The sequence below is a fragment of the Eschrichtius robustus genome, chromosome 7 (genome assembly GCF_028021215.1).
Source record: "Eschrichtius robustus isolate mEscRob2 chromosome 7, mEscRob2.pri, whole genome shotgun sequence".
NCBI lineage: Eukaryota > Metazoa > Chordata > Mammalia > Artiodactyla > Eschrichtiidae > Eschrichtius > Eschrichtius robustus.
The window spans coordinates 127,551,564-127,571,604 of NC_090830.1; the positions used below are offsets into that span (position 1 = coordinate 127,551,564).

The following is a 20,041-nucleotide window of genomic DNA, read 5'->3' on the forward strand; positions in this document are numbered from 1 at the left end:
CCCATATCTCTGTTTATAGTTTCCCATGAAACGAAGGTGTGTTTGGAAAAATTGTGAAAGACTTTGGAAATGGAGTGTTGTTGCAGTGGAATGCTGGGTGTTTTCTAGCAGACCCTGAAGGGCTATCGGGCTGTAAACGGGTCTGTGTCTTTGTTTTGGAGTAGCTACATTATTACATTATTAATGTATTTAACCAAGCCCCTATAGTGGGCCATTTAGGTTTTCCAATTTTTAAGTATATTGTGAACAGTGTGGGAATCGTCTACCCATTCTATAACATCTTTATACATTTATTTAAAGACTTAGCCCCCCCACTCCCCATGGTGGTATCTGCCTAATAGATACCATCCCTCACTCCCCACTTTGGGAAGAAGAGTGATGATTTCTGAAATGGAGTTAAGTGATCCTAGGGATGTACAAAGTACATTTTCTTATGAGAAAGAAGCATGATACACGTGAGGACATGTGATGCGATATTTTTGAAACCTTTGGGGTTTAACACCCGCACCTCTGAGTGTTCAGTCATCTTTTCTGTGCTATTCAAAGCTTGTATTGGGGAAATCAAGTTCAGTCAAAGACTTTCCTTGGCGATGACTTTATAATTGCCCCCTGAGTTTTGCATGTGTGAATCCGGCAGGGAACACAGGCTCAGATAACAGCCCATATTTCTCTCTCTCTCTCTGTTTTGTTTTGTTTGTTTGTTTGTTTGTTTGGCTGCCCTGTGTGGCTTGCAGGATCTTAGTTACCGACCAGGGATCGAACACACATGCCCCCTGCAGTGGAAGTGCGGAGCCCTAACCACTGGACCACCAGGGAAGTCCCATATATTTCTCTCTTTTGTGTGCAGCACCACAAGTCAGACTTGGCAGGTATTATTATTGTTATTTCAATTTGAGAAAGAAAAAAATCAAGCTCAGAGAGGTGATGTGATTTTCCAAGGTCACACAGCAAGGACCCACTTCTCCCCCTTCCTCCTCTGGTGCTAACTCACTGCATCTTTTCCCATCTCTAAGGACTTCCACGTTTGTTTGTATGTTGCGTAACTCTAGGGAGGCATCTGAACCTGGAGTTCGGAGTTCATTGTTCAGAGGAAGTAGAGTTATAAATGTATCTTGGGGAAGGGACATCCTTTCCTAATTCTTTCAAAGGTGCCACATGTGCTGCTGTTGGTTCCACATAGTGTCCTTTGCCTCCTGTCTCTGAGCTGGTATAGCTTTCTCCTCTGTGGAATTCTGGGGGTTTTTCCATGGGTAACTGCTTTGACTGCAGGTTTGCACGTGATTTACCTGGGTGAGGGTTCTGTGAGTCTCACCTTGAGAATCCAGAGCTCAGGTAAAAACAGTACAAAACAAAACAAACCCCTGGCCCTGCCTCTCCACTCTATATCCCTCTGAGATAAGCTTGGCTCCAGGGCATAGTCCAAGGTCCTGGGTCTTCAATATTTTTGTAACAGTTGGAGGAGAGAGTGGCATTTTCTTCCTGGAAGCGTTTGTGGGTTCTTGGCTCGCCCGGTGGAGACTCACTGTGCCTGGAAGCGCAGGGAAAGGAGAAAGGCTGCCCCTTAATTGGATGAGTCTGCACATGGCTGTGGGCTCACTGTCATCTCCGAGTGCAAGAAGGAGCTCCAGCAACCAGAGCCTGCTCCTACCTTCCCCAGAGGAGGGGTCTCAGGACCGAAGGAAGCCCACGTGTGCGTGGAGTGCAGGAAGGAGCTCCAGCAACCAGAGCCTGCTCCTACCTTCCCCAGAGGAGGGGTCTCAGGACCGAAGGAAGCCCATGTGTGCATGGAGTGCAGGGCCGGAGCAGAAGCAGCCTCCAAAGGAGGACCGGCCCCCCTCCGAGGCAGTTCTGCTCTAATACTGATTCCCAGGCTGCATTAGCTCCCTAAGGCCACTTAGGGCTACAGAGTACCACAAAATGGGCGGCTTAGAACCACAAAAATTTATTGTCTCACAGTTCTGGAGGCCAAAATCAAGTTGTGGGCAGGCCACGCTCCTTCTGAAGGTGCTAGGGAAGGATCTTTTCCAGACCTCTCTCCTAGCTTCTGGTAGCCTCAGGCGTTCCTTGGCTTGTAGATGGTTGTTTCTCTTTGTTATGTCTCTTCATGTGGTTTTCCCTCTGTATCTGTCTCGGGGTCCAAACTTCCCCCTTTTACAAGGACACCGGTCATATTAGATTGAGGCCCACCCTAGCGACCTCATTTTCACTTAATTACCTCTATAAAGACCCTGTTTCCAAATAGGTCCCATTCTGAGGGTTATGGCTTCACCATCTTTTTTTTGTGGGGTAGGGCACAATGCAACCTATAACACAAAGCCCTGCCCCTGATGTTCTAAATCAGAAGCTCCTGGGGAGCACCTGAGCGTCTGTATTTTAAAAACTCCCCAGGATCAGCCAGGTTTGGGAACCACTGCACTAAAAGGTTTCTCACTCTCTTCTGAGGTGATCTTGGAGATTCAACTCCAACCTGGCTCCCCAAGTAGTACCCTCTGCACTTACCTAGCAGTAGGTTTCTGCCCTCTGCTCAAATCTTTCTAGTGTTGAGGAACTCATACATATATGAATGATAGGCTTTTTGCTTTACCCACTAAACAGTAAACTCCCCTGAGGGCGGGGACTAGGTGTTTTCTTTCCTGTATCTCCCTGGGCCTCACCAAATGCTAATGGTAAACCCAAGTCTGCAGTCAAGCCCAGGTGTGCCTGGTGCAGTGCTAACCCACCAGGTCCTCGTTCTGCTCTTTAGGGGCATCCAGAATCAATGCACCACCCTTTGCTGAGGGGGCCCTTCTGATGTTAGAAGACAGCTGTGACGCCCACTGTAGAACTGGCACCAGAACCCCAGCCTCTAGATTCCCAGGCCTGTGCTTTCATTGTACACCACGTTCGAATAACAGACACATTCGACCAAGGGTCAGAATCTGCTAGCAGATGGGGCTGTGGTGTTGCTTACACCTGGCACAGCTCAAGGAAAAGCTGTTTAATAAATTCCTAGAGGCGGGGTCGAGACACCCACTTTTTTGCTTTTCAAGGTAATATGGTATCTTCTCTTGCTGTTAAGTGCACCAAGCCAAGATGTGCAGTTTCTGTTGAAAGCGCTATTAATGCCTCTAGTGAAAAGGCTGAAGGGAAGGGAGAATGTGCCGCCGACACCCTGGCTGTGTGAGCTTAGACACATTGCTTGACCTCTCTGAACCAAACTTTCCTCAGCTGTGTAAATGTGTACCTCGGCCCAGGTGATTTCCAGAGCTCTTCTCACCCTTCGGATCTTGAGAATTTGCTGGTGTATATTTCACTGATAGGAATTCATCTGTGGGTACTTCATGATAAGATTCGCTGTTCATTTCAAGAGCGGGCATTACATATTAAAATGAAAATTACCCCAAGGAAAGAATTGGAGCTGGGAGGGGTTATGTGCATAATAGAAACAAACAAAAAACAAAAAACCCATCACTGCTAATTTAACTGAAGCCTGCAATCTAAGAAAGGCAAATGCATGATTCTAGTATTTTCTTTAGTGGATTATAGAAAGACAAATTAAATCAAAAGTAAAAAATAAACTGTTTGATTGTTCTGCACTGTATTATCTTAATAAACAGTCTTCCTGGAAAGTTTAAAAAGACACAGTGCTCTGTCTGGCCAAAAAAAACGATAAGTAAATAGTGTTGAGAAAATGTAAGAATTTTCCATCTAGACATGAGTGATGGAAACATTTTCATGTGGACTTGGTGACATCCCGCAAGGAGTCAGAGATTGATAGGCATTACCTACTTTCCAGGGCTGTGGTTGGGGACATTGTTGTCACCCGCAGGGAAAGAGGTCAGAGACTCAGACGGGAATGGGCCCTGCCAAGCACTCTTGTGGGTTCCTGGCAAATCCTGACTCACTTCTTCATTCCCCTGCAACGTGCGGTCTAGACGTCTGCCTTATCTCGACTGGTGACACAGATTTCATAGACTAGGGTGATGCTGAGAGGGTTGGTGGTCCTCTTCTGTGTAAGGTTTCTACAGCTGGAATTGGTACAAGGTGGAGACTGGTAATTTGGGTTCTGTTCTTGCTTTGTTGTTAGTTTGTCTGAGGTCACAAAGCTAGTAACTTAGCCTTTCTGTATCTTTATCATTACATAATGCCCTAATGATTACAGAGACCAAAGAAAGGATATAAATAAAATACAAAGTTCAGATACAGACCCAAGTATATGCAAAAATTTAGTATATAATAAAGGAAGCATTCGAATCAATGGGTAAAGAACAGCTTACTCAGGAAACGATGTTGAGGTAACTAGCTCACTAGTCATTGGGGAAGGCATGCTAGATTCCAGCAAGACTGGTATTTCCCTCCCCAATTCTGATTCGAAAAATCCTAAGGAATGACTCCCATTGGCCTGCCTTCTGTCAGTGGATCGCTCTGGAACAATTAACATAGATTGCAGGCATCAATTCTTAGACTCTTAGGTTGCAGGCCATTGGGGTGAAGTTGTAAGAACATGGTGGCTCTGGTTGCAGCCAGAGAGGATGGGGGTTGTAAGTGGGGAGGTCATTTCTAGGGGGGAAAAAAAAAGAGGGCCATGGTCAGACAGGCAGTATGTAGGGATTTGCTATACAACAAAATATCCTCAATCTCACTAGTAAGCAGATTCTTATATATATACATAATCTTACATTGGCAAAAATTTTAAACATTGATAAAGCCTCTTTAAGGAAGTGTGGGTAAATAAGTTCTTTCAAACATTATACTTCCACTGCTGATAGGAGTGTAAACTAATAAGTCTTTCTTTTTTTTTTTTAAGAATTTCACTTTTATTTATTTATTTATGTATGTATGTATGTATGTATGTATTTATTTATGGCTGTGTTGGGTCTTCGTTTCTGTGCGAGGGCTTTCTCTAGTTGCGGCAAGCGGGGGCCACTCTTCATCACGGTGCGTGAGCCTCTCACTGTCGCGGCCTCTCTTGTTGCGGAGCACAGGCTCCAGACGTGCAGGCTCACTAGTTGTGGCACACGGGCTTAGTTGCTCCGCGGCATGTGGGATCTTCCCAGACCAGGGCTCGAACCCGTGTCCCCTGCATTGGCAGGCAGATTCTCAACCACTGCGCCTCCAGGGAAGCCCCAATAAGTCTTTCTTAAGGACAGCTTGGCTATATATATATATGTGTGTCTCAAAAGGCTTAAAATTGTATAACCCTTGGCCTTGAAATTCTATTTCTAAAATATTTTTTTAGGAAAAAGGAAAAATCAGTGCACAAGTGCTATGCAGGAGGTTGTTCAGTAGAGGGTGTTTATAATAGAGAGAAATAGGAAACAATTTCAGTGACCTTCAGTAGAGGCTTGATAAAATGAATTTTGGTGTATTCAAAAAATGGAAAAAAAAATGGACACATATGTAGCCATGAAGAATTATGGAGATCAATTCTTATTGACATGGAGAGATGATCATAACATAGTGGGTGGAAGTTAGGAAAACCTGGATTTTGTACAGTGAGTGTTCATTATACTTAGAAAAACAAAGACATTTCCATTTGGAGAGGGGGGATGACAATTTGTGCCTTGTAAGGCACAATTTATGTTCTTTGATGGGAACATAAAGAAATAAAATCCATAAAAAACAAAGCAAAACATGCCAGGCCCTCTGGGTCTCACCAAGGGTTGTCCTTCTTAGCATTTCACCATGGTAAGTCGTAAGATTATTCCAGCCATCTTGCTCAAATGATTCTAGAAATTTCCCCTTGGACCCATCAGTTGACTGACTAGCTTGATTGAATCTGTGAATAAATGCCTTAGTGCATCTAGAACACTTTTTTGGGTGGGGAAGCATCTTTGTGTCGCAAATATGAATTTGATTTTTAGGAAAAGCTTACATTCTTACTGTTGGGTTTGGTGCATTAGGGCAAGCAGCCCCTCTGGGTGGCAATTTTGGAGGTGAGGAGTAGGAGGCAAGAGCGGAGAACGGGACTCTTCCCAGTACCCTGGGCAGGGTTGGGGTTTATCTAAATCCCCCCCGGGTACTTGCTTTGTTAGGCTGGGTTCTTCTGGGTGTGCAGGCACTTTGTGTCTGCCTCAACAGTAAGGCAATTTGCTTATTTTATCCTCATGTGACAGTTGGTGGGAGGTGAGCACCTGAATTCTTGTGTGACAAGCTGGGGAACTGATGAAGAGATACTGTGACTGTCTGTCTGGAATCTTGTAACCAGGGATGTGCCCGGGACACTGGCGTCCTGTCAGCTCTATCTAGTGAACCAATGACCAGCTAATGAGCAGGAATACTTTGGGATGCACACAATTGGAGTCAGTTTCACTGCTGTGATTCAAGCACCTCCCAGGTGTGAAAGGCCAGGTGAGGCGCTTTAGGAATGTCGAGATGAAAGAGACTGCTTTCGTCTTCAGGATGTTCCAGTATAGTTGGGGAAGGACAGATACCTGGCCAACTACATGACAAGGTAGACTATAAGTACAAAGGCGGTCCCGATGGGGGCGTTCAGTAAAGGCTTCACAGAGAGTTGGTGTTTGGCTGGACCATGGAGGCTGGTGGCTGATAGTGTGAAGCCAACATTCACAGAGCCCCTGCCGGGTGCCAGGCTTTGTGAAGGGGGCTTTATAGAGATGTAGTTTTCAATCCAGTGCGTTAGGTGTCATTGTCATTTGCATATGACAAATCTGACAGAAAGGCTACTGTCCAAAGTCTTGCAGCCGGTAAGCATTGTAGCTTGGATCTGACCCTAAAAGCAGTGTTGTGGGAAGAATTCCACCTCATGAGGTTACAGGGTGGAGACGGAGGTTCCTGGCAGTGGGGAGGGCAGAGCCAAATGGTGGTGACCAGGGGGAATAGCACCAGGTGGTTGTTTGCCTGGCGCCTGGAATAGTTGCAAGGTAGCAGCAGGCAGGAAGGCCGGAAGAGTGGACAATCCTATGGGGAATGAGGAGGTCTCTGAATGCCAGGCTGAGAGGTCTGGAGTTACATTTGGAGTTACTGAGTTTTTGAACAGAGTAGGCTAATGCTGGCTGAGCTGGAAGACCCTGGATCTGGCGGCAGAGGCTGTGAGGCCAAATGCCCAGTAGTTCTGAGAAAGTATGTAGGGGCTGACCAGCGTCCTCCCCAAAAGAGGGGATGGGGTGGATAGGCACGGCCTTGGAGGCTGAATCTATAGAACTCGGCACCTGATGGGATATGGAGGTGTGTGGAAGGACAAAACTATTAAGTTTGAACCCAGGCGACATTGCAGAGCAGCTGGGAAGATGTTGCTGGTTCTGGGAAAAGATGCAGGTATGGTTTGGGCCTCACTGAGTGGAGGAATGGCCGGGACGGAGACTTGAAGTTTGTAGGAGCCTCCAGGCCAGAGGTGAGGTTTGGTGAGGTGCCGGCAAGCAGCAGCTTTGAAGAGACATGGGAGCAGGTGGCTCTGTTGTTTTTCCCTGCCCAGCACCCATTCCCTCTTCTGGTAACTGCGCCTCCATTTTTCTCGGGGACCACTCCTCCCTCATATTCAATCCATGAGGTTGGGTGGTAGTGACTTCTCATTGGCTCTGTTGGTGAGCATGTGACCCAACCCTGGCCAATCAGAGCACTGCTTCTCTCTCTACCTCAGGGAGCAGAGATAAGGCTGTGATTCACGGTCCAGAAAGGGCTACCCTTCTGTCGCTGGGGTTGCCGAGCTGGTGGAAGGGAAGGCTGAAGCTGCTGGTGGCTGTTGCCACAGGCTGCCTGAGAATAAAGCCAACCTGAGAGGGAGAGAGAGAGAGAGATTGATTCCTCATCACATTTATTGGATGTTGGTCTCCAGCCATCCTGGGAGCCAGATGTATACTCTAGGCTTCCTGTTTGGGTGACCCATGACTTGACACTAACAGTCAAAGGGTCCTGACTCACTCAGAGTTAGAAGCCATGTCTTTAGGGGATACCTAACCCTAGAAGGCATGGCCAGAGGGATGGAGCATGGGTCAGGAGGATCCTCTGAGTCAAGGAAGGCTGGGTGAACATTTGTCCCAGGCTTTGCCTGAGCATAGGGGCAGGTGCATTTGATGTTTGCCACAAACAATACAGTCTCCCACCTGACTGCCCTTATGGGACTCCAGTTGTAGAAAAAAAAAAAATCAGGAAACAAGTAAACAAACATGCTGGTCACCATGGAAATGTGAACCCAAGGTGTTGGGAACAATAGCTGTGTGTGAGTCCGGAAGTGGATTTGTCTACACAGACATTGGTTTGATCCCAAATCTGTTTCCTTGTGGGAGCCTGGAAATGTCCATAAACTCATTATATAGCAAGCTTCCCTGGAGAGGGTAACATCTCCGATAAGCCTTTGTTTTATCATCATTAAAATAGCTATAAACTTAATACAGTGCTTATGCCTGCCAGGGCCCTCCTTACAACTGCCTTTTGAGGTAGATACTGTTTTTAATCCCGGTTCCACAGGTGAGGCTCACAGAGATTTCTCAACTTGTCCAAGGTCACAGCTATTAATGGAAAAGTTGGGATTTGAACCCAGGTCCCAGGGTCTGTTCCCTTTCAATCACCATGTTCCATTATCCCACCTTGGTGTTGAAAAAAATATTAATAAAAGTAGCTAATACTTACTTTGCATGTCTTAGTTCCTTGAGTCCCTACCACAAATCTGTGAGGTAGGTACAGCTGGTTAACCCCATTTTGTAAACGAGGAAACTGAGGCACAGACCATTTAGGAATCCTAGCCACGTCCCACAGCCAGTAGGAGGCAGAAATATATTTTGAGGTTGCTTTTTTCAGATGGATTTGAAATGCTAGCATGCCTTAAATTTAATTTGGAAGCCCAGGATGGGTGATAACTATTTCCTAAATCTGGCTTTCATCGATTGTGATGTTCTTCATTTATTTAAAGAAATAAATCAGGAGAACGAACATTGTGGACAGAGAATAATAGTGACTTGATTTGTGTCTTATCGTTGGAAAACCATATCCTGGGATTCACTAATGTGTAACTAGTTGGAAAATGTTAAAGCAAAAGAGTAAGGTTTAAAAACAAAATCACACCATTAAGTCTATGTAAATTAGTTCCTCGGTGAAGAAAAAACCCAGCGTACTACTGTTTGTGGGCCAGCTAGACGTGTTACAAATGCTGTGGAATAGGAGTATGTGACAATTTTTTTTTTTTATTGAGGGCCCATTAGAAGACACACTCGGGCTACTTAAACTCCCCCAAACTCGTGAATTGGTTCAATAACAAAACGTATGAATCATTTTAATATGAAGGTGCAAGGACATCTGCTTGAGTAATTTCTGACACTTTTTTTTTTCTTTTTGAAAATGTGTTATATTTAGGATTTATTGTTAGAAATAAAAGTGGATTTGGGGAGGCCAGGGCCTGTGCCTATTTATTGCTCTTTGTTGTGTACCTGTATACAGAAGGTGCTCAATAAATACTTTTGGGATGAAATATGAACCCAGGAGCACCAGGAAGCTCCTGAGGCTGGCTGTTGGCCAAAGGCTGATGAACAGTTTCGGTCCTTCCAGGGATCCTATTAGGATTGTGCTATTGTTACCTCCATTTCACAGATGAGGAAATTGAGGCTTAAAGAGGATAAATAACTTCCCAGCATTCTGTGTCTTCTCAGTTGTTTAAACCAAGCAAGCGAAGATGATTCTTACATGCACTTTTCTGCTCTGTTGGGTCTAGGGCCCACTCCCCTGCTTTGAGTTTGGGAAGGAAGGTATAGGCCTTTGTTTTGTAGGATTATTTATTTGAGTTACTGGTTTCTGCTCCATCACAGGGGCCTGCAAGCTAGTTAAGGGCTTTTTTCTCAGTGTATCTTGTATATTTTTATTGAGAAAAGGCCGCCGCCCATCATATCTCTTATAGATCTGTTTCAGCAAAACTGGCTGTAAAGTGAATTTCTGTAAAGTGAACTTGAGTAAAGTGAATTACACAAGAGTGAATCCTAGTTCCTGATTGTTTCCTTCCTAAAAAATAAGATCATTCCCAGAAAGTGTCCCAGAAGGCCACAGCCTCCAGAGGAGCTGGGCTTTGAGGAGTAGGGGTTTGGGATCTGCCTTTGGCCACATGCCCATCCCCATGCCAGGCTCTCCCCTACTGCATAGGCCGTGGGTGCCGCTCCCAGTATTGTGTTCTTTTATGCAGATGGTCCAGTGCCCAGTAGTGCTGGGGCCCAGGTTGTAGCAGGGGCTATTTATCATTTAGTCCAGGGGTTGCAAACTGTTCAGGTCACACACTATTTTAAAAATCAGAGTATTTCACATAACATTCCTGACTTAAGACTTCTCTTAGAAAACTGGAAGTTCTGGCAATATGAAATAAGAGTTTTTACATAGCAACATCTGTTGAGGGCTGCTTCTACTGGCAGAATTTAAAAGTTCTGTGTCGAGAAGCAAGAAGAACTGCAATCCTGCAGCCTGTGGAACAAAAACCACATTCACAGAAAGATAGACAAGATGAAAAGGCACAGGGCTATGTACCAGATGAAGGAACAAGATAAAACCCCAGAAAAACAGCTAAATGAAGTGGAGATAGGCAACCTTCCAGAAAAAGAATTCAGAATAATGATAGTGAACATGATCCAGGACCTCGGAAAAAGAATGGAGGCAAAGATCGAGAAGATGCAAGAGATGTTTAACAAAGACCCAGAAGAATTAAAGAACAAACAGAGATGAACAATACAATAACTGAAATGAAAACTACACTAGAAGGAATCAATAGCAGAATAGCTGAGACAGAAGAACGGGTAAGTGACCTGGAAGACAGAATGGTGGAATTCACTGCTGTGGAACAGACTAAAGAAAAAAGAATTAAAAGAAATGAAGACAGCCTAAGAGACCTCTGGGACAACATTAAACGCAACAACATTCTCATGATAGGGGTCCCAGAAGGAGAAGAGAGAGAGAAAGGACCCGAGAAAATATTTGAAGAGATTATAGTCGAAAACTTCCCCAACATGGGAAAGGAAATAGCCACCCAAGTCCAGGAAGCGCAGAGAGTCCCATACAGGATAAACCCAAGGAAAAAAACGCCATGACACATAGTAATCAAACTGACAAAAATTAAAGACAAAGAAAAATTATTGAAAGCAGCAAGGGAAAAACGACAAATAACATGCAAGGGAACTCCCATAAGGTTAACAGCTGATTTCTCAGCAGAAACTCTACAAGCCAGAAGGGAGTGGCATGATATACTTAAAGTGATGAAAGGGAAGAACCTACAACCAAAATTACTCTACTGGGCAAGGATCTCATTCAGATTCGATGGAGAAATCAAAAGCTTTACAGACAAGCAAAAGCTAAAAGAATTCAGCACCACCAAAACAGCTCTACAACAAATGCTGAAGGAACTTCTCTAAGTGGGAAACACAAGAGAAGAAAAGGACCTACAAAAAGAAACCCAAAACAATTAAGAAAATGGTCATAGGAACATACATATCAATAATTACCTTAAACGTGAATGGATTAAATGCTCCAACCAAAAGACACAGGCCTGTGGAATGGATACAAAAACAAGACCCATCTATATGCTGTCCACAAGAGACCCACTTTAGACCTAGGGACACATACAGACTGAAAGTGAGGGGATGGAAAAAGATATTCCATGCAAATGGAAATCAAAAAAAAGCTGGAGTAGCAATACTCATATCAGATAAAATAGACTTTAAAATAAAGAATGTTACAAGAGACAAGGAAGGACATTACATAATGATCAAGGGATCAATCCAAGAAGATATAACAATTATAAATATATATGCACCCAACATAGGAGCACCTCAATACAAAAGGCAACTGCTAACAGCTATAAAAGAGGAAATCAACAGTAACACAATTCTAGTGGGGGACTTTAACACCTCACTTACACCCATGGACAGATCATCCAAAATGAAAATAAATAAGGAAACAGAAGCTTTAAATGACACCATAGACCAGATAGATTTAATTGATATTTATAGGACATTCCATCCAGAAACAGCAGATTACACTTTCTTCTCAAGTGTGCACAGAACATTCTCCAGGATAGATCACATCTTGGGTCACAAATCAAGCCACAGTAAATTTAAGAAAATTGAAATCATATCAAGCATCTTTTCTGACCACAACGCTATGAGATTAGAAATGAATTACAGGGAAAAAAACGTAAAAAACACAAACACATGGAGGCTAAACAGTACGTTACTAAATAACCAAGAGATCATTGAAGAAATCAAAGAGGAAATCAAAAAATACCTAGGGACAAATGACAATGAAAACACGGCAATCCAAAACCTATGGGAGGCAGCAAAAGCAGTTCTAAGAGGGAAGTTTATAGCTATACAAGCCTACCTCAAGAAACAAGAAAAATCTCAAATAAACAATCTAACCTTACACCTAAAGGAACTAGAGAAAGAAGAACACACAAAACCCAAAGTTAGCAGAAGGAAAGATATCATAAGGATCAGAGCAGAAATAAATGAAATAGAAACAAAGAAAACAATAGCAAGGATCAATAAAACTAAAAGCTGGTTCTCTGAGAAGAGAAACAAAATAGATAAACCATTAGCCAGACTCGTCAAGAAAAAGAGGGAGAGGACTCAAATCAATAAAATTAGAAATGAAAAAGGACAAGTTACAACAGACACTGCAGAAATACAAAGCATCCTAAGAGACTACTACAAGCAACTCTATGCCAATAAAATGGACAACCTGGAAGAAATGGACAAATTCTTAGAAAGGTATAACCGCCAAGACTGAACCAGGAAGAAATAGAAAATATGAACAGACCAATCACAAGTAATGAAATTGAAACTGTGATTAAACATCTTCCAACAAACAAAAGTCCAGGATCAGATGGCTTCACAGGTGAATTCTATCAAACATTTAGAGAAGAGTTAACACCCATCCTTCTCACACTGTTCCAAAAAATTGCAGAGGAAGGAACACTCCCAAACTCATCTATGAGGCCACCATCACCCTGATACCAAAACCGGACAAAGATACTACAAAAAAAGAAAATTACAGGCCAATATCACTGATGAATATAGATGCAAAAATCCTCAACAAAATACTAGCAAACAGAATCCAACAACACATTAAAAGGATCATACACCACGATCAAGTGGGATTTATCCCAGGGATGCAAGGATTCTTCAATATACGCAAATCAATCAATGTGATACACCATATTAACAAATTGAAGAATAACAACCATATGATCATCTCAATAGATGCAGAAAAAGCTTTTGACAAAATTCAACACCCATTTATGATAAAAACTCTTCAGAAAGTGGGCATAGAGGGAACCTACCTCAACATAATAAAGGCCATATACGACAAACCCACAGCAAACATCATTCTCAATGGTGAAAAACTGAAAGCATTTCCTCTAATATCAGGAACAAGACAAGGATGTCCACTCTCACCACTATTATTCAGCATAGTTTTGGAAGTCCTAGCCACGGCAATCAGAGAAGAAAAAGAAATTCAAGGAATACAAATTGGAAAAGAAGAAGTTAAACTGTCACTGTTTGCAGATGACATGATACTATACATAGAGAAACCCAAAGATGCCACCAGAAAACTACTAGAGCTAATCAATGAATTTGGTAAAGTTGCAGGATGCAAAATTAATGCACAGAAATCTCTTGCATTCCTATACACTAATGATGAAAAATCTGAAAAAGTAATTAAGGAAACACTCCCATTTACCATTGCAACAAAAAGAATAAAATACCCAGGAATAAACCTAGCTAGGGAGACAAAAGACCTGTATGCAGAAAACTATAAGACACTGATGAAAGAAATTAAAGATGATACCAACAGATGGAGAGATATACCATGTTCTTGGATTGGAAGAATCAATATTGTGAAAATGACTATACTACCCAAAGCAATCTACAGATTCAATGCAATCCCTATCAAATTACCAATGGCATTTTTTACGGAACTAGAACAAAAAAATCTTAAAATCTGTTTGGAGACACAAAAGACCCCGAATAGCCAAAGCAGTCTTGAGGGAAAAAAAGGGAGCTGGAGGAATCAGACTATACTACAAAGCTACAGTAATCAAGACAATATGGTACTGGCACAAAAACAGACACATAGATCAATGGAACAAGATAGAAAGCCCAGAGATAAACCCATGCACCTATGGTCAACTAATCTATGACAAAGGAGGCAAGGATATGCAATGGAGAAAAGACAGTCTCTTCAATAAGTGGTGCTGGGAAAACTGGACAGTTACGTGTAAAAGAATGAAATTAGAACACTCCCTAACACCATACACAAAAATAAACTCAAAATGGATTAGAGACCTAAATGTAAGACCAGACACTATAAAACTCTTAGAGGAAAACATAGGAAGAACACTCTTTGACATAAATCACAGCAAGACTTTTTTTGATCCACCTCCTAGAGTAATGGAAATAAAAACAAAAATAAACAAATGGGACCTAATGAAACTTCAAAGCTTTTGCACAGCAAAAGAAACCATATACAAGACGAAAAGACAACCCTCAGAATGGGAGAAAATATTTGCAAATGAATCAACGGACAAAGGATTAATCTCCAAAATATATAAACAGCTCATGCAGCTCAATATTAAAAAAACAAACAACCCAATCCAAAAATGGGCAGAAGACCTAAATAGACATTTCTCCTAAGAAAACATACAGATGGCCAAGAAGCACATGAAAAGCTGCTCAACATCACTAATTATTAGAGAAATGCAAATCAAAACTACAATGAGGTATCACCTCACACCAGTTAGAATAGGCATTATCAGAAAATCTACGAACAACAAATGCTGGAGAGGGTGTGGAGAAAAGGGAACCCTCTTGCACTGTTGGTGGGAATGTAAATTGATATAGCCACTATGGAGAACAGTATGGAGGTTCCTTAAAAAACTAAAAATTGAATTACCATATGATCCAGCAATCCCACTACTGGGCATATACCCAGAGAAAACCATAATTCAAAAAGACACATGCACCCCAGTGTTCATTGCAGCACTATTTACAATAGCCAGGTCATGGAAACAACCTACATGCCCACTGACAGACGAATGGATAAAGAAGATGTGGTACATATATAGAATGGAATATTACTCAGCTATAAAAAGGAACGAAATTGGGTCATTTGTAGAGACGTGGATGCATCTAGAGACTGTCATACAGAGTGAAGTAAGTCAGAAAGAGAAAAACAAATATCGTATGTTAGCGCATGTATGTGGAACCTAGAAAAATGGTACAGATGAACTGGTTTGCAGGGCAGAAATAGAGACACAGATGTAGAGAACAAACGTATGGACACCAAGGGGGGAAAGCAGTGGGGGGGTGGGGGTGGTGGTGTGATGAATTGGGCGATTGGGATTGACCTGTATACACTGATGTGTATAAAATTGATGACTAATAAGGACCTGCTGTATAAAAAAATAAATAAAATTCAAGAATTCAAAAAAAAACCTGGAAGTTTTGGAAATATGAAATAGGAGTTTTTACGTAGCAACATCTGTCTACAGTTGCGTATTGGTTGTCTATTTTGGGGCAAGGTTTCAGGCTCTACATTTCACCACAGACCCCACTATTCCCTCTTGCCTCATACCAAGTCCCCTCTACTCAATTATGTCACCTGACCAACCCCGGGTTTGGGGCCCCTGTCCTTTTCCATAATATATTTGCCTTGAAAACTTTAAGTTATATAATAAAAACAAGTTCTCGTTTTTTAAAAAAAAGCAGTTTTGCAGGCACAGGGTTTACTTAAAACATAATTTCAGCAGGCACAGATACTGTTCATTTAATGCTGAGAACTGGCGAGAACCCTGTATGAATACTTAGCAGTTGGAATGTGTTGGAGTGAAGGCCATGGCAGGCATTATCTGGAGTCTCCCGTATACTGAATGGAAGGGCTTCCTTCAAGGAAACAGAAAGTAACACACAAAGCTAAGTGACAGCAGCAGTGTTCAAGGGGAAGACCCTTAAACTTCTGGGATACTGAAGGAGGTGGGGAGCCGGGGAAGGCAGCTGGAGGGGGAGAGACCCTCCCATCAGCTTCCCCCACTCCTCATGGGAACCTTCCACGACAAAGGAAATGGAAGCAAGTGAGCTGGGAAATACCCAAGCTGAAGCTCCAAGGATGCTGTTTACAAGTTCTTACAGGAAAGACTATTATGGGCGAGCTCTTAATGGGTTGTCTGTCTGTCAAGGGAAGAGAGGCTGGGGTGGGGGAGGGCTGGAGTTAAGATGGAAATGGCTCAAACACTGAATCTTGCATTTCCTGTCTTTCCATTTACAATCTGCCTGGGGATTAAAAGGCCAGGAGGGGAGCCTGCTGAGCTGGGGAGGAAGGGGAATCTGTGTGTGTGTGTGTGTTTCTTTTTCATGTCCTATTTTCTGGGTGAAGAGAGGGCTTTCTGGCCTGCAGAGGAGAGGATACCCCTTATAGTGGATGGAGGCTGCCCAGATGACAGGCTGGAAGATCAGATGTTATTGCTTTCCTGGGTGGAGTGTGGTCTGGAACGAGGGGTGCCTAGCCCTGAAGATCACAGTTAAACCTTGGACTAGCTCACCCTGGGGAGGTGGCACGATTTCCTCTGAAGTTTTAAAAAAGAGGGCAGAGATTCGATTCCATCTGGAATGATGGGTGTGGCCATGCCTGGCGGCTGGGATGGACACAATGATCTTCCCAGCCCTCTTTGTTCTGAGACTAGACACCCGACTCCTCACCGCCTGAGAAAATTTGGGGACTACAAAGGTTTAGTCTCAGCACATTAGAATTACTGCTAGAAAATAAAGATCCTTAAAGCTGGATCCTTTGGCTTCTTGGGCAGCAAACAGAGAAACACCTCCCTTCTGTTAGACACTCAAGCTCCAGTGTCACAGAGCAGAGTGAAGAGAATCCTCTTCTTTATTTAAAAGTGGACTGCGCATGCCGCGGAGCAACTGGGCCCGTGAGCCACAACTACTGGGCCTGCGCGTCTGGAGCCTGTGCTCCGCAACAAGAGAGGCCGCGATAGTGAGAGGCCCGCGCACCGCCGTGAAGAGTGGCACCCGCTTGCCACAACTGGAGAAAGCCCTCGCACAGAAACGAAGACCCAACACAGCCATAAATAAATAAACTAAAAAAAAAAAAAGGTTAAAAGTGCACTGCGTGGCTGTTGACTATTCCAGGGCCGGACATTAAATAACCGAACGCAGTTTGCTGTCTGGAAGTGCTTCGCCACGTTCTCCTGGGCCCCGTCGAGAAGTGGTGACCCCCGCAAAGAAGGGTGATCATATGGCCAGTGTTAGGGTTCATAGTGTACCCTTTCATTCTTAAAAGGGTCCCTGTTTGGACAGTAAGTTACATAGTCACTTTACCGTGAAAGAGCAGAAGACACTCAGTAGAAAACTTTGGGGAGGCAGTGTTGAAACCAAGCCATTTGAAAAACATGATTTTCCACTTAAAAATATATATAGGGCTTTTCTGGTGGCGCAGTGGTTAAGAATCCGCCTGCCAGTGCAGGGGACACGGGTTCGGGCCCTGGTCCGGGGAGATCCCACATGCCGTGGAGCAGCTCAGCCCACGCGCCACAACTACTGAGCCTGCGCTCTAGAGCCTGTGAGCCACAACTACTGAGCCCGTGTGCCTAGAGCCTGTGCTCCACAACAAGAGAAGCCACCCGATGAGAAGCCCGCGCACCGCAACGAAGAGTAGCCCCGCTTGCCGCAACTAGAGAAAGCCTGCGCGCAGCAACGAAGACCCAACACTGCCCCAAAACAAACAAACAAACAAAAAAATATATATATATTTCTTTTTTGTAATCTAAATGACGTCTGCAACCTTCAGAGCCTGACTTCTTGCTCGAAAGAGAGGAAGGAAGTTTTGTTACTGAGAAAGCTCATTAACTAAAACCAAACAGAAAAACCAACAAACAAACAAAAAACAAAAAACCCCAAGGAGAATGAAGTAAAAGAACCCGGAGCTTCCTCATCAGAGGCCTGAACCATGCAGGGGCTGCGGGGGCTGAAAGGGGGCTTGTAGCAGCCTTCTGTCCACGTGGGCAGACCCCTCGGAAGCAGGGTTTTGAAAGGAAAGAGGATGCAGAGAGGTTCATGACTTGATGCTGGCCAGCTAGAACATCCAGGATGCAGATGCCCAGGCCACAGGGCCCTGAGGTCAGAGGGAGCAGGCTGGTGCCAGACTCTCAGTCCTTTGCTGGGGCCACTGGTCCATCTGTGAGCATGGTTGATTGCAAGAGTGTGGGTTAGGGGTTGAAAAACATCTGGGCTCTAGTCACTTCTGTTAAAAGATAAACTGAGGGATATTAAAAATTTTAAGGGGACTTCCCTTGTGGCGCAGTGGATGAGACTCCGCGCTCCCAATGCAGGGGGCCGGGGTTCGATCCCTGGTCGGGGAACTAGATCCCACGTGCATACCGCAACTAAGAGTTCTCATGCCACAGCTGAGGAGCCTGCCTGCCGCAACTAAGACCCGGTGCAACCAAATAAATAAATAAATATTTAAAAAAATAATAAAAAAAAATTTTTTTTTAAGGGTTTATTGGAGCAAAAATCAGTTCCCATCGGGAAGTGCCAAACCAGAAGCAGTTAGGAGTGCTCCACTGACTGGGGGGTGGGGGGACTTACATAGAGAAACTGCGAAAGCAAAGAAAGGAAATTATTCAGTTGACTGAAGCTTAAAGCCCAGTTGGCTCTTCGTGATTGGTTGTCCTTAGCCTTTTAATTTCATAACCTCGAGGCACTTACAGGCTTAGATTTTGTTTGGCTTGTGTAGGCTGCCTCCGCCTAACCACCTCCTTCTTTAATTAATGCAACACCAAAAAAAACCAAAAGGGACTTCCCTGGAGGTCCAGTGGTTAGGACTCTGCACTTCGACTGCAGAGGGCACAGGTTCGATCCCTGGTCAGGGAAATAAGATCCCGCATGACGCGCAGCGTGGCCAAAAAAAAAAAAAAAATGAATGCAGCACTTCCTAGGCGGGGTGACCTATAGCAAATCATTCTCTTGGTTTCCTCACCTATAAACTAGGGATGGTACCACTACCTATTTCCAGGGCTTCTGTGAGAACAAATGGAGGAGGGCAAAGCTGGGCTGGGCCATGCCAACGTGAGGGGTTAGCCTGTGGTCCGTTTGTGGTCACAAGGAGGGCTCTTTCCTGTGGGCAAAAGGGAGTAGTAACCCTCGAGCAACTTCGCATCAGGGACACGTGACAGATGGCCTACAGTGCACTCTCTTCCCAGCCCTGTCAGCAGCTGACAGATCCAATGAGTCTTCGCCAAAATGTAGCTTTTCCTAACACGGGTCTTTCTTCAAATTCTGTCCTACACTGCTGACCACAAACTTCTCTGGGAACGTCTTTTGCCAGAATGAAACTGGCGTAACTGTAGACAGAGGCAGTGTTATATATATATATGATTGTGAAAAATGGTGTAGTGACTGGCACTTAGGATATATTCATTCATTCATTTAATTTACCCACCCAACAAACAGGCACTGAGCCCTGCTCTGGTCCCAGGCACTGGGGCGACTGGGGTAGCCTGGCAGACATGGTCTCTGCCTTGATCTGGAACTTGCCTCCTTGAGGGAGAAGCTTGCAAATAACACAAGTAACTTAACCCTCTGTTAAAGAAAAAAATAAAGACTAAGAGAGCAAAGATTGAGCACTAAGTGGGAAAGTTTTACTGCTTAGTGGGGAATCCAACAGCGTGGAGTCTTGGATGTGGGGGATGAGGTCTAGGCAGGGGAAGGGTTGCTGTCGGGCTTTCATAGCTAAACACCCACAGGCTGTAACTCATTGACACTAGGAAGATAGTCTCGCTAGCACTGGTGCCCAGGCAATGCCTGGGCTTGTTGGTTAGGTGGGCACCTGGCTGATCGGAGGTGGTCTCCTGCATGACAAGGGCTGCATATGGCATCATGGTACCCTGCCGGTTGTGTCTTGTGCCGTGTGCAAGATTTGCCGAATCTGGGTTATGGCACCCAGTGGGGTCTGTGTTGTAGCAGTAGGCTGGGTAGCCAGGTCAGGTTTGTCCCATCTAATGGGTTATATACCCATTAAAGGTGAAAATTATTAAGATAATGCAGAAACATGGAAAATAATCTGT

At 44.0% G+C, this 20,041-nt stretch overlaps 1 protein-coding gene and 1 non-coding gene across 6 annotated transcripts in view; both read left to right on the forward strand.

Annotated features, from left to right (window-relative positions):
- Window positions 1-20,041, forward strand: part of GRK5 (G protein-coupled receptor kinase 5) — a 219,971-nt gene that overhangs the window by 11,474 nt on the left and 188,456 nt on the right. For 2 of the 5 annotated variants that reach the window (XM_068548645.1, XM_068548647.1), the window contains exon 2: window positions 735-869. The exons of the other annotated variants lie outside the window; for them this stretch is intronic. In XM_068548645.1, coding sequence (XP_068404746.1) covers window positions 767-869 — 103 coding nt within the window. In that variant the 5' untranslated portion in view covers window positions 735-766. The remainder of the gene's footprint in view (window positions 1-734; window positions 870-20,041) is intronic. 5 annotated transcript variants of the gene reach the window in all.
- TRNAR-UCG (transfer RNA arginine (anticodon UCG)) lies at window positions 18,776-18,848 on the forward strand. The gene has a single exon. It is a non-coding gene; the product is annotated as a tRNA-Arg (tRNA).